Raw genomic sequence first — 14,115 nt, forward strand, 5'->3', positions numbered from 1 at the left:
CAGATGTGCATTGATATGGTGCCTCTCACAACCTCCAGGACGTTGCAAAGTGCCTTATAGCCAATGAAGTGCTTTTGGAGTGCAGTCATTATTGTAAATCAGGAAACATAGCTGCCAATTTGTGCACAGTAAGCTCCCACAAACAGCAATGATGAATAATATGTTTTAACAATATTGGTTGAGGGCTAAGTATCGAGCAGTTCCTTTTCTTTTAGCCCATCTTTGCACCAGTTCCTGCAAACAGCAATGCGCTAAGGACCAGATAATCTTTATTTTCATGATGCTGGTCAAAGAATAAATATTGGCCCAGTACATGGGAATGGGGGGGTGGAGACAGAGAACTCTCCAGCTCTTCTTTTAAAATAGTGCTGAGAGGATCTTTGCCCACCTGAGAGAGCAAATAGGGCCCCGGTTTACTGACATTCCTGAAAGACTGCACCTCCAACACTGCAGCACTCCCTCAATCGATGCACTGGAACGTCAGCCTGGGTTGTGTGCTCAAGCACAGTTATATTCTAACATACCCATGTGGCCACTTCTGCCAGACCGTGCCCGATGTGAGGAAGGTCATTAGATATAATGGGAACGCTCAATGAATAGATCAAACAGCTTGGGAATGTAATGTGAAGTGCTCTTAATGGATTTTTATTCAGGGCAGACAAAAAAAGGATGGAAAAATATCAATTAAAAAAGTGGGGTATTCAGCCTTGTGCAAACTAGAGTAATGTGCTCGTTAGCTATGGGCACCTCAATCATGAAGCCAGTGCTTCATGTAAATGAGTCAGTCCTTTTCAGGAGCGTGGTGTCACCTATTTATGATTGCTGTGATTGTAGTGTTGTCTTTGTATTCTAATTACTCGCAGGAGATCTCAGTTCCCCTGCCCTCTTGTCCTGCCCTCATGTGAATGACTGTGGTAAAAACATTGGGCTGTTGTTGATAAAGAAGCTCTGTGAGTGATCGCAATATGCGCATACAAAGAAGATCAGCTGCTGAAGCAGAGAGTTTGTGATGTAAACACAGCCCTCTACATTATCTCTCTCTCTTTCTCACTCTCTCTCTCACTCTGGGTGAGGAATCAGTTCTGGTATAAAGCAGTCCTGCACAGCGGTTGTATTTCTCTGTACCAATTCAAACCACCTGCTGATGGACTGTCCTCCAGTGCCACTTTTTTTCAATGGGCCCTTTCCCCTCGAGACCAGCAGTTGAATCTGGTAGCTGAAAACAGGCACCTTGGCAATTGGGATTCAGCAGGGGACCTTCTTATCTGTCAGCGTTATCCGTGTTTTCAAATCCCTCTATGGTCTCGCCCCTTCGTATCTGTGTAACCTACTCCAGCCCCACCACCTCCCTGAGCTGTCTGCGCTGCTGCAATTCTGGTCTCTTGTACATCCCCGATTTTAATCGTTTCACCATTGGCCATCATGCCTTCAGCTGTCTGGGCCTTAAGCTCTGGAATCCTCCCCTTGCATCTCCCCATCTTTCTACTTTCCTTTAACACACACCTTTAAAACCTACCTGTTTGTTCAAGCTTTTTGCCACCTGGCTCTATATTGCCCTGATGCACCTGGGTGCCAAATCTGGTTTAATGTTTGCCCCCTGTGAAAAAACCTTGGGATGGTTAGAGGATAATGTAAATGCACGTTGTTACTGTTGCTGCTCTACGTGTCATACTTAGCCACCAGGCACTTGGAACAGCTCCTCACTGATTTAAAAAAAAGAAACAGTTAAAAGTGTTCAATTAGAATTCAGTTGATGGGACTATTTCCCCAGTTGTTCCAGCATCATTTACCTTGTATGTACTGGTGACCATCGAAGTGTAACAGCCTGAAATGCACTGACATTGTCCCACTTATTATTAACTACCTGTTGTCATTTTGATTACCGCTATTTGCCATTTCCCTGAATTAGACGGGCGGCATTCATTTCCCAACCCCCCCCTTTTTGTTTCCAATTTCCACCTACGAGATACAATCACACATGCTAATGTAGAGAATAAATGGGAGCGTGTTAACACTGAGGGACACACTTGAGCAGTTCAACTGCTATCCAAGATTGAAGCTTGAGCTGGCTACAAAGCTCAGGAGAATGCTGCTGCCGGAGGCTTTCCTTTCTTTTAATAATGCATGCAGTTTGTCATTTGCAAACGCCTTTCTGTTTGGAGTGTTACCATCGCCTCCTGTCTTATGGCCATTAACCACCTCCATTTTGACTACCAAGGTCTATTATTGCAACTCCCTGTCATATTCTATTTGAATTTACAGCACAGAAACAGGCTGTTTGGCCCAAATGATCCATGCCCATGTTTATTTATTAGTTAACCGCATTGCATTGCTTGCCTGGGTTGTTTTGCTGGTCAACGTTCTACACATTTTACAGCTGGAAAAAGAGGCATAATATTTATCAAATCTCTATCCCATTTACTCACTCTTACAAATGACCTCCTACACCATATTCACAACAAGGCAATCATTGCAGGTTTCCTTCCTAAAAGCCTGAGTCTACCTGTCTGTCTGAAGCCAGAGCTGGAACTGCTCCTGAATGGGGAAGGGCAGCAACTTGTTACAAAATGGGCAGACTTCAGGGAATTCAGGGTCAGAGCAATCTCCTGGAGTTGCTTCAATTGCCTAGGTGAAATATTTTTTAAAAAATCTAGTTTTGTATGTCTCCCAGGAGATCAGCTGGGGGAGTGTTTGTATTGTGTAACGCAAAATCTTGCACTTGAATGGGGCAGGGTGAATGGGCCGGAGGGTTTCCATCATTGTTGGTGCCTTTGTAATGCTCTTTTGCTGCCTTGTCTAGCTGGCCAAGCATCCATTTTAATAAGAGGCTTTGTACCTGTACATTTGTAAGGACCCTCTGCTTTATGACTAGTCCAATAGTGGCCAACCAGATTACAGAAAAAGAGAGGAAAATGTGGCCATAACAGTTCACTAGTGTGGAGAGCCATATTGTGGTAAGTGGATGGTGGATGTCTGGTGTGGCAGGAAGTGCACAGGGAATTATTAGGTTTCCACCTCAACCTGAGAACAGATTTATGTTACACAGAAATTCACGCCTGTATTTTTTTTTGTTTTGAAATATATTTCCAATCCCCTTTTGAAAGTTCACAATTGTTACAGCACAGAAGGAGGCCGTTTGGCCCTTCATGTCTGTGCTGGCACTTCGAATGAGAAATGCATCTAGTGCCATTCCCCTGCCTTATCCCCGTAACCCTGCATGTTCTTCCTTTTCGGATAATAATCCAATTCGCTCTTGAATGCCTCAGTTGAACCTGCCTCCACAACACTTTCAGGCAGCGCATTCCTGAAGTTAACCACCCGCTGTGTAAAAAAAAAAAGTTTCTCCTCGTGTCTCCATTGCTTCTTTTGCTAATCACCTTAAATGTGTGACCTCTTCTTCTCGATCCTCCCAATCTACTCTGTCCAGACCTGTCATGATTCTGAACACCTTTATCAAATCTCCTCTCAACCTTCTTCATGTACTGACTCTCCCAATCTTCCCGAAGGAAAACAGTCTCAAATTCTCCAATCTATCTACGTAACGGAAGTTCCTCATCCCTGGAACCATTCTCATGAACCTTTTCTGCACTCTCCCCAATGCCTTCAGATCTTTCCTAAAATGTGGTGCCCAGAACTAGACACAGTTCTCCAGTTGAGTTCTTATTGAATCTACTTCTACCACCCTTTCAGGCAGTGAATTCCAGATCATAATAATTTGCTCTGAAATTTCTCCTCTGGTTCTTATGCCAATAATTTTAAATTTGTGTCCTCTGGTTACTGAACCTCCTGCTAGAGGAAACTGTTTCTCCCTATCTAATCTATCAAAACCCTTCATAATTTTGAACATCTATTAAGTCTCCCCATAAATTTCTCGGCTCCAAGAAAAACAATTGAAACTTTGTAGAACTTCTACGTAACTGAAATTCCTCATCCCTGATACCATTCTAGTAAATCTCCTCTGCATCTTCGCCAAGAATTTGCTAAATTGTGGTGCCTAGAATTGGATACAACAGTCCAGCTGGGGTCTAGCCAGTGATTTTAAAGGATATAAATGTTTACATTCTATGAAATGGTTTCTTCAAGTTAAGAAGTGTAAATAGGCCCTGGATCATAGTCCTAGGTAATTCTGACCTTGTACCTGTATCCCATTTGCTGTGATAAGTTGGGATGCCATAAAGGACAAAGTCAGACTCAGGTCCTCAAAGACTGAAGACCGAGACTTTCCTAACTGTAACAATGTGAATGATCATTGTAAGATTAAACTGTAGCAATATCCAAACTTCACATCTCTTTTTGTTGCAGGCAGAAATTGTGAAGAGACTGAGCACAATTTGTGCACAAATTATACCTTTCCTCTCTCAAGAGGTAAGTTTGTTTCTCTTGTTGTTAAATAATATAAATTGATTCATGGAAGGTTGAGTTTTGATTCCAATGCAGTAATATCTTGTGAATGTAGAATGAGACCATTCCGCTTGAAATGATGTTGGCCGTTTATTTGGAAAGCCTGTTTGTTTATGAGGCAAGGTGTAAAATTATTATTTTATTTATTCACGGGATGTGGGCTTCGCTGGCTGGGCCAGCATTTATTGCCCATCCCTAGTTGCCCTTGAGAAGGTGGTGGTGAGCTGTCTTCTTAAACTGCTGCAGTCCATGTGGTGTAGGTCCACCCACAGTGCTGTTAGGAAGGGAGTTCCAGGATTTTGACCCAGTGACAATGAAGGAACGGCGATATATTTCCGCAAGTCAGGATGGTGAGTGACTTGGAGGGGAACTTCCAGGTGGTGGCGTTCCCATCTTTCTGCTGCCCTTGCCCTTCAGGTGGTAGTGGTCGTGGGTTTGGAAGATGCTGTCTAAAGGAGCCTTGGTGAATTCATCCTGAAAGCAAACATTCCAAAAACAGAAACCGCAACTTTTAAAACAACGTTTTAATAAGAGTAATCATTTTGGAGACTCTCGATCACTGTTGGGTGCTAGGCCCTCAGATAGGGGTCTTCAGTTACAAAGGCAGCAACTGTACAAGGACATGATGTACACTGGACCCAGGAAGGTCACAAGCAGTTGCAAAGACCCGCTGATAAAAAAGATTTACAGGTCTTCTGAACTAATCTGTCTTATAGGCAACAAATAAGCAACCTTGTCTTCATTATACCACTGGCACACTCCTGGAGAGTTGGCAACCGTTCACAAGAGCCAGGCCATGGGAACTGGCTCCCGTAGCACAAATCAGCTCATGTGAGGTGGCTATGGATACGTTGCACAAAACAGCTTTGGAAAGAATGAAGAGTTAATCTTGGCAAAGGTACAAGAACCCATGTGTTTGTTATCCAGCTGCACTGTTACTCACGAATAACGTTGCTTCAAAGAGAACGTGATCTGTTAAACCATATTTCCCTCGCACCCGACCGCCACAACAGCCCTGAGTCAATTCACGAGCTGTCCATATCTCTGCTGCCTGAGCATGTTACACACTTCACTGAGTTTCGAATTAAAATACACCAGACTCTATCTTCCCCTCCCCCCCCCACCAGCACTAATGCAAACCCCTGCGGTGAGCCTGACAAAAGGGTAGCCAACTGTTACACAAATTCACACATCACCCTCTGGCATTGCCCTAAAGATGAACATTAGCTATTCTGGAAATAACTGCTGAATGCAACTTTTGCCCACATCAGCCATTTTGTGACTTTGCCAGTTGTTTTGGTGAGAAAGCTGAGAGAGCCAATAAGCAACCATTTTTTTTCCCTCTTTGAGATAATAATTTATCCCAAAAGAAATAAAGATTGTGGTGTCCTATCAGTAAAATGGACAGGCAAAATGTATTTTAAACTGGACAGGACCAGATTTTCTACTGTCTTACCTGTGCCAGAGCCTCACCATTGTTGGTATTATAGAGAGTCAGCACAGGAAGGCGGCAGTCAATGACAGAAGGCCTGTATTGGCAGCCAGCCACTGAGAAAGGAACGTTACAGTGTGTACTTCACACTCTCCAGGATTGTCCTGGAGTCTGCTGGATTTTATGGGTTTTAATCTCCTGGATGCTGCAGTGAGCAAATCCAGGAGTAAAATCAGAGGAGAGATAGAATTTAACTTTTTAAATTTTCTTCTGTTATTATCAAGTTGTTGGGGTTGGAAAGGAGGGGTGAAAGAAGCTGTTGGACCAGATGGGACTGTTGGACACACATGATGAAACCTCCAGGAAAATGCCCAGCCAAAGCTGCCAACCCTATTCTTGTGTGCCAGTGGTATAATGAAGACCAGGTTGCTTTTTTTTTTGCCTGCTTGTGACCTTCCTGGGTCCAGGGCACATGCTGTCCTTGTACCAGTTGCCCATTTATTGACCGTGATTAATGTTGGATTGTTGCGGCTTGAGTGACATCATGATGCCAACCCTTCATACATGCACTAACCATAGCTAGTCTTCAAAGGTGCAGTTCAATGAGTTCTATTGTGCTGCAAATTACAGCAAGACCGGCAACACCGTCTCCTTCTAAAGATAAGTAGGTGGCATAGTTACTCTCAGTTAGCTGCCAGCTGGGAGCACTCTCAGCTCTGAGTCAGAAGATTGTGAGTTCAAGGCCCACAAAAGATACTAGAGAACGAAATCCAGGCTGGTATTCCAGGGCAGTGCTGAGGCAGTGCTGCACTGTCGGACATGCCATCTTTTGAACGAGAGGCTAAACTGCGACCCCCATCTACCCCTCCAGGTGAAGGTAAACTTTCCCAAGGCACCATTTTGAAGATAAGCAGAGGAGTTCTCTCCAGTGTCCTGGCCAACGTTTATCCCTCGGCCAAAACCGCTAAAATCGGATTTTCCAGTCATTATCTGTTTGTGAGAGTTTGCTGTGCAAATTGGCTGCTGCATTTGCTACATTACAACAGTGACTATACCGCTTAAAGTACTTCATTGGCTGTAAAGACCTGTGGGAGATCCTGATGTCGTGAAGGTGCTATAGTGATTATTTTCACTTTTTCTCCAAAGACCCAGGTTGAAGCAAAATTGGTTATAGATATTGCTAAGTTCTACTCTCTTAAGTGCTTGTCACTGCAATTTTCATGTGAGCACATCACTCCTAATTGCCCATCAACAAATTAACATACAGGATTAAAGCAGGGTGGGTGAAGATCGGATTGGGTAATCCTCTAGCTAAGTATGTCTGCTTTCACAGCTTCATTCTATAGAGGAACGCCTGGTGCCGGCATTTCGAGCACAATGCAAGGAATAAATTCAAATTTAGGAGGACAAAACTGCTATGTTCACTGTGCCTAAACGTATTCAATAAAATGCTGAATTTAGCCTGAAAGCCTTTATCTTTATTCGCGGGTGCTCGTCAATTCTTTTCAAAGGGATTCTAACACAGATGCTCAGCTCCCAGTTCCAGCAATGCAATGCAAACAACCTCGGCTCACATTTCAACAAGTACAGTCCAAACATCCTCAACCGCCATTTCCTGCAGAAACAGTGCAAACACTCTCATTAAAACCAGTGTGTAAACAGAGCTGGTGATAACAAGGGCTGAAACTACAGTGATTTGCACAGGTCAGCCAATTGGCCCCTGGAGGATCATGGGGATAAATTGGAGCTAGGCTTCAGGCCCTGGTTGGGGGGGGGGGAGGGAAGATTTCCCCAGTGTGCTGTTTGCCACAGAGTTAGGAGCATGCTCTTAGTACGTAGGGTAAATCTCCACTGCTGATGGCTATTCTGCAGTTCTTGGTGGAAGGTGAGCTTCCTAGGTAAATGCAAAAAAACTGCGGATGCTGGAAATCTGAAACAAAAACAGAAACAGAGATACCTGGAAAAACTCGTCAGGTCTGGCAGCATCGGCGGAGGAGAGCACAGCTGACGTTTCGAGTCCACATGACCCTCAGGTTGTTGGGCGAGGGCAGCTCTGGTGCCCAGCATGCCAGCAGCTGGTGGGCTTTCATCCTGAACATCCCACATACAAAAGAAGCTCACGCAAGGGCAGTGCCAGTGGTCAGCATCCATGGGACTGTATCCCAGCACCAGTCGCCACCTTCAAAATGGGCAGGAGGAGACAGGCAGGAGGTGGATAGCAGAGAGAAAAGTATGTAAACTAAGAAGTGCTAGTAATGGATAATTATCTCTCAATGTAAATTTTTGAACAGTTTTAGGCAATATTGATTAACCATTGGGAGCATGAATATTCTGATTAAGTAAGAAAGTCAGTAGACACAGATGCTACACCAGGCTAGTAGCTCCAGATGCAAGCTGGTTGACAGATATGATTAAAGAGAGTGGCTAAGAACTGGGAGCACATAGTCCTTCACGGTTGATTTGACATGGCTGCAGGTATTGATATCTTGAATGTCCTCCGGTACTCCATTCAGAGTTCATTTAATCAGTAAACAAGCATCTTGGCCCCTAAGCACTGCCTGACTGCACAAATGACAGAGCAGGACGCTCCCAAGCCACTTGACGATATTGTCACTACATCAAGTTATGTCCTGTTTCACTCATCAGCTTGTTGGAGTTAAGAAATATTTTTAGCTTTGGTTGTTGTGTGAAACCAAGTGGTGCTCTTAGCTCTCAGTAGGTTCCTTTCAGTGCACTTATTGCCTCAATTTATTTCACTCCTGCCCAGGAAGTGCTAACTTACATTGAGGCATGGACTCCATTGGTACAGATAGTTCTCCAATATACCATTCTCTTACTGATGATGCCAACTTGTTCTGGGTGCCATCACACTAGTACAAATAATTCTCCTGTTCACCACCCTCTCCTGAGGACACAGACTCTTGGGATGCCAGCTTAGTGGTAGTGATAATGCTGCAGTATGCTGCCCTCTCCTGTATCTATGGGTACTCTAGGGCATCTTTCCAAAAGTCTTAGAAACCCTCTGCTGCCTTTCCCAAGTGGCTTAGACAGTAAATGTTGGCAGGCAGTTCTGTTACCATTAGAACAAAATAAATAGGAGGAAGAGTATACCATAAGGCCTGTACAGCTTGCTGCACCATGCAATAAGACCACTGTTGATTGTTTACCTCAAGTCCACTTGCCTGCCCTATTCCCATGTCTCTTGATTCCCTTAGTATCCAAAAAGCAATAGAGCTTGGTCTTAAATATAGTCAACGACTGAGCATCCAGAGACTTCTGGGATAGAAAATTCCAAAAAGTCACAACCTTATGTAGAAATTTCTCCTCATCTCAGACCTAAATGGTTGATCCAGCTGTGCTGGGCATTACTTGCCTGGATGAGTGCAGCTCCAATGACACTCAAGAAGCTCAACACCATCCAGGACAAAGCAGCCCCCTTGATTGGTACTCCATCCACAAACATTCATTCCCTTCACCACCGACACACAGTGGCAGCAGTGAGTACCAACTACAAGATGCGCTACAGCAACTCGCCAAAGCTCCACGACAGCACCTTCCGAACGTGCGACTGCTACCACCGAGAAGGACAAGGGTAGCAGATGCATGGGAAAACTGGCTGCAAGTTCCCCTCCAAGCCACACACCATCCTGACTTGGAACTATATCGTCACTGGATCAAAATCTTGGAACTCCCTCTCTAACAGCTCTGTGGGTACACCACAAGGACTGTAGCGGTTCAAGAAGGTGGCTCACCACCTTCTCGAGGACAGTTAGGAATGGGCAACAGAAGCGCTGGCCTAGCCGGTGATGCTGATGTCCCGTGAAAAAATTAAAAATCAACCGATGTAACCAACCTACCCTAACCTGATGCCCCAGTACACACTTTCCAGCAGAGGTATCTGAGAATGTGAAAACCATCTGTGGATACAGTGGGAAAGCTGATAGATTTATTTTCACACTGTGACCCAGGGGTACTGCAGCTAACTTGTACTACTGCTTTGGCTGGGATAACTCAGACCAGGAATTAAACGTACAGCCCCCCCACCACCGGGTGATTTTGGCAGGAAGAATATGGAGAGATAATATTAAAGAAATATAAAAGGGTACAATTCTAAAGAGGGTGCAGGAATAGAGGGATCTAGGTGTATATGTGCATAAATCATTCATGGTGGCAGGACAGGTTGAGAGCGTGGTTAATAAAGCGTAAAGTATCCTAGGCTTTATGAATAGGTGCACAGAGTACAAAAGCAATGAGATTATGTTAAACTTGTATGGAACATTGGTTCGCCCTCAACTGGAGTATTGCGTCCAGCTCTGGGTGCCTCACTTTATAGGAAGGACATGAATGCATTAGAGAGGGTGCAGAAAAGATTCACAAGAATGGTTCCAGAGATGACAAAACTTCAGTTGCACCGATAGGTTGGAGTAGTTGGGGCTGTTTTCCTTGGAGAAGAAAAGGCTATGAGGTGATTTGATGGCTGTATTCAAAATCACAAGAGTCCTGGACCGAGTAGATAGGGAAAAACTGTCCCCATTGGTGGAAGGATTAAGAACAAGAGAGCACAGATTTAAGGTAATTGGCAAAAGAAGCTATGGTGACATGAGGAAAAGCTTTTTCACCCAGCAAATGGTTAGGATCTGGAACGCACTGTTTGAGAGTATGGTGGAGGCAGATTCAATCAAGGTATTCAAGAGGGAATTGGATTACCGTCTGAAAAGAAAGAATGTGTAGGACTAAGTGAATAGCTCATTTGGAGAGCCAAGACGATGGGCCCAATGGACGCCTCTTGAGCTGTAACTATTCTGTGATTCTGTGAACTTTTCTTCTGCACTGTGCCTGATCCTTACGGCTTATTGTAGGTCTTTCCAAACCTCACTGGCTGTCATACTGAGCTGGCCTGGGAGAGTGCTCTAAGAGCTGAAGAAAATGGCATGAACTTGCTGGCACTAACAACTCTTCTCCTCCCGATCTTCTGTGAAGTGCAATCGGAAATGTCAACGATGCAACTATTAAGTTAATGAACTGCCCAGGATTAATTGCAATATTGAACTTGGGGTGGCCAGACACAAAATCAGTTTGACCCATGAAAAGCCACATTATTAAAATCCTGTTAAGGATAGTGCAGGATATTAGATTTATTGGACGAGTTGTACTGCAATGTTTCCAATCTGGCTCCTGTGACTGCCTGTTTGTACTTGGGGTGAATTCATAAACCAGCAGATCAGTGGAGAAACAGCCACTGCTTGGATTTTTATTTTTTTGCAATTTCTGATATCTTTATTTCTAAATATCTAAATATCTTTATAAATATCTATTATTCAATCCCTGTTCAGCGAGCAGCATTGATGGGGCGGAGGAGGGAAAAGAACCAGAAAACCAGCTTGCGGCTCAGAAAGTGGCCACTTGGCCCATGTTTGTTCTGGCTCTATGCTAGAGTAATCCAAAGCTGAGGCCACTGCCCCTCTATCTTCCCAAAGCCTCGTGTTTTGGCTTTAAAAATGTATTCAATCTTTCCCTTATGACGCAAACCTTGCCTCAGCCACTTGCTGTGGCAAAGTATTTTTTTATTCTTTCACGCAGTATGGGCATTGCTGGCTAGATCAGTATTTCTTGCCCATCCCTACTTGCCCTTGAGAAGGTGGTGGTGGGTTGCCTTGAACCGCTGCAGTCTCTGTGGTATAGGTACGCTCACAGTGCTGTTAGGGAAGGAGTTTCAGGATTTTGGTGCAGTGACAGTGAAGGAACGGCGATATATTTCCAAGTCAGGATGGTGTATAGCTTGGAGGGGAGCTTGCAGGTGGTGATGTTCCCATGAGTCTGCTGCCCTTGTCCTTCTAGGTGGGAGAGATCACAGGTTTAGAAGGTGCTGTTGAAGGGGCCTTGGTAAGTTGCTGCTGTGCATCAGTGGGGGAGGAAGTGAACGTTTAAGGTGGTGGATGGAGTGCCAATCAAGCGGGTTCTTTGTCACAGAATCTTTGAGTTTTAACTGCACTGAGGAGGCCATTTAGTCCATCGTGTCTGCAATGGCTCTTCAAATGAACATTATGACCTTGTGCCATTGCCCTGCCTTTTCCCAGTACCCTTGCACATTGTTGCTCATCCCTGGATAGTGTTGAACTTCTTGACTGTCGTTGGAGCTCATTCATCTAGGCAAGTGGACAGTAATCCATCACATTCCTGACTTGTGCCTTGTAGATGGTGGACAGGCTTTTGGGAGTCAGGAAGTGAATTACTTGCTGCCGAATTCCAAGCCTCTGACCTGCCCTTGTAGCCGCAGTATTTGTATGGCTGATTCAGCTCAGTTTCCGGACAATGGTAGCCCCCAGGATGTTGCTGGTTGGGGATTCAGTGATGGGAATATCATTGAATGTCAAGGGGCGATGATTAGATTCTCTCTTGTTGGAGATGGTCATTGCCTGGCCTTGTATGGTGCAGAAACAATTATTAGACGAAGGTGGTAGGGGCAGCCGCAAACCTTCTTTTAGATACATGGGATTCAGGCAGTGAACTCATATGTGTGTTGGGGGAAATCAAGAATGGAATAATATATTCTTCAGGTAAGAGCTTGCCAAATTAGGAGGTACATGAAGCTGAGGTGGGTAAGTGAAAATGAGGTACAGATCAGTCATGATCTAATTGAATGGCAGAACAAGTTTGAGGGGCTGAATGGCCTACTACTGTTCCTATGTTCAATTGCATGCTTCTGGTTTCCAACAGGCTATACTGTTGATGCCTGTGCCTTCAGCCATCTTGACCCTAATATGTGGATTCCCTCCCTAAACCTTTCTGCCCCTCTCCATCTCTTTCCTCCTTTAAGATGCTTCTTAAAACCCACCTTTAGACCAGGCTGATGCGTCACCTGCCCTGATATTTCCCTTCGGTAGCTCGGTGTCAAATTCAGGCTGATCGCAATCCTGTGAAGCTCCTTGGGACATTTTACTGCATTAAGGCTGCCACATAAATGCAAGTTATTGTTATTGATCTTCAGAGTTATCTGATAATACAAACAGGAAACCTTGTTAACTAGTATAAAAATGCAACCGGAGGAATCCAGTTCCTTCAGTAACTTGAAGTGTTTTTGTTCAGCATTGGCATGGATCACGTTTCTTGCAATGCAGCTCTCCTTCAGCTCTGTACTTAAAAAAGAAACCTTTCATTTCTGCCAAGCATCTGAATGGGGCATCATCATTGGCACCTCAGACCGACAGAATAAAATCAACCAGGATTCAAGTCACTGATAAATTTTGAAAAAGTACTGCAGACGCTAGAAATACTCAGCAGGTCAGGCACCATCTGTTGGGGAAAAAGAAGTGGACTATCTGAGATGTTTAGATCCTTCCTCAGGACCTAAAATGTTGATTTCTATTTCTCTGTAGACACTGTCTGACCTGCTGAGTATTTCCAGCCTTTTCTATTTGTATTTGATGGAAGGGGTCCTCAACAGAGCTATCAGGTGACACTCGCTTAGCAATAACCTGCTCACCGATGCTCGGTTTGGGTTCTGCCAGGGTCACTCAGCTCCTGACCTCATTACAGCTTTGGTTCAAACATAGACAAAAGAGCTGAACTCCAGAGGTGAGATCAGAGTGACTGCCCTTGACATCAACACTGCATTTGACCGAGTGTGGCATCAAGGAGCCCTAGCAAAATTGGAGTCAACGGGAATCGGGGGAAAACTCTCCGCTGGTTGACGCCATACCTAGCACAAAGGAAGATGGTTGTGGTTGTTGGAGGTCAATCACTTTGTTCCAGGACATCACTGCAGGAGTTCCTCCAGGGTAGTGTCCTCGGCCCAACCACCTTCAGTTGCTTCATCAATGATCTTCCTTCCATCATAAGGTCAGAGGTGGGGATGTTTGTTGATGATTGCACAATGTTCTGTACAATTCGCGACTCCTCAGGTACTGAAACAGTTCATGTCCAAATACAGCAAGACCTGGACAATATCCAGGCTTGGGCTGACAAGTGGCAAGTAACATTCACACCAGACAAACATAAACATAGAAACTAGGAGCAGGAGTAGGCCATTCAGCCCTTCGAGCCTGCTCTGCCATTCATTATGATCATGGCTGATCATCCAACTCAATAGCCCACTCCCGCTTTCTCCCTATATCCTTTGATCCCTTTCATCCCAGGAGCTATATCTAATTCCTTCTTGAAAACATACAATGTTTTGGCCTCAACTACTTTCTGTGGTAGCGAATTCCACAGGCTCACCACTCCCTGGGTGAAGAAATTTCTCCTTATCTCTGTAAAGTGCCAGACAATGACCATCTCCAACA

The 14,115-nt window shown here is 44.5% G+C and overlaps 1 protein-coding gene across 8 annotated transcripts in view; it reads left to right on the forward strand.

Annotated features, from left to right (window-relative positions):
• Positions 1-14,115, forward strand: part of LOC121286860 (transducin-like enhancer protein 4) — a 214,085-nt gene that overhangs the window by 60,050 nt on the left and 139,920 nt on the right. For all 8 annotated transcript variants that reach the window (XM_041204006.1, XM_041204012.1, XM_041204008.1 and 5 more), the window contains exon 5: positions 4,303-4,365. In XM_041204006.1, coding sequence (XP_041059940.1) covers positions 4,303-4,365 — 63 coding nt within the window. The remainder of the gene's footprint in view (positions 1-4,302; positions 4,366-14,115) is intronic.

The sequence above is a fragment of the Carcharodon carcharias genome, chromosome 14, assembly GCF_017639515.1.
Source record: "Carcharodon carcharias isolate sCarCar2 chromosome 14, sCarCar2.pri, whole genome shotgun sequence".
Classification (NCBI taxonomy): domain Eukaryota; kingdom Metazoa; phylum Chordata; class Chondrichthyes; order Lamniformes; family Lamnidae; genus Carcharodon; species Carcharodon carcharias.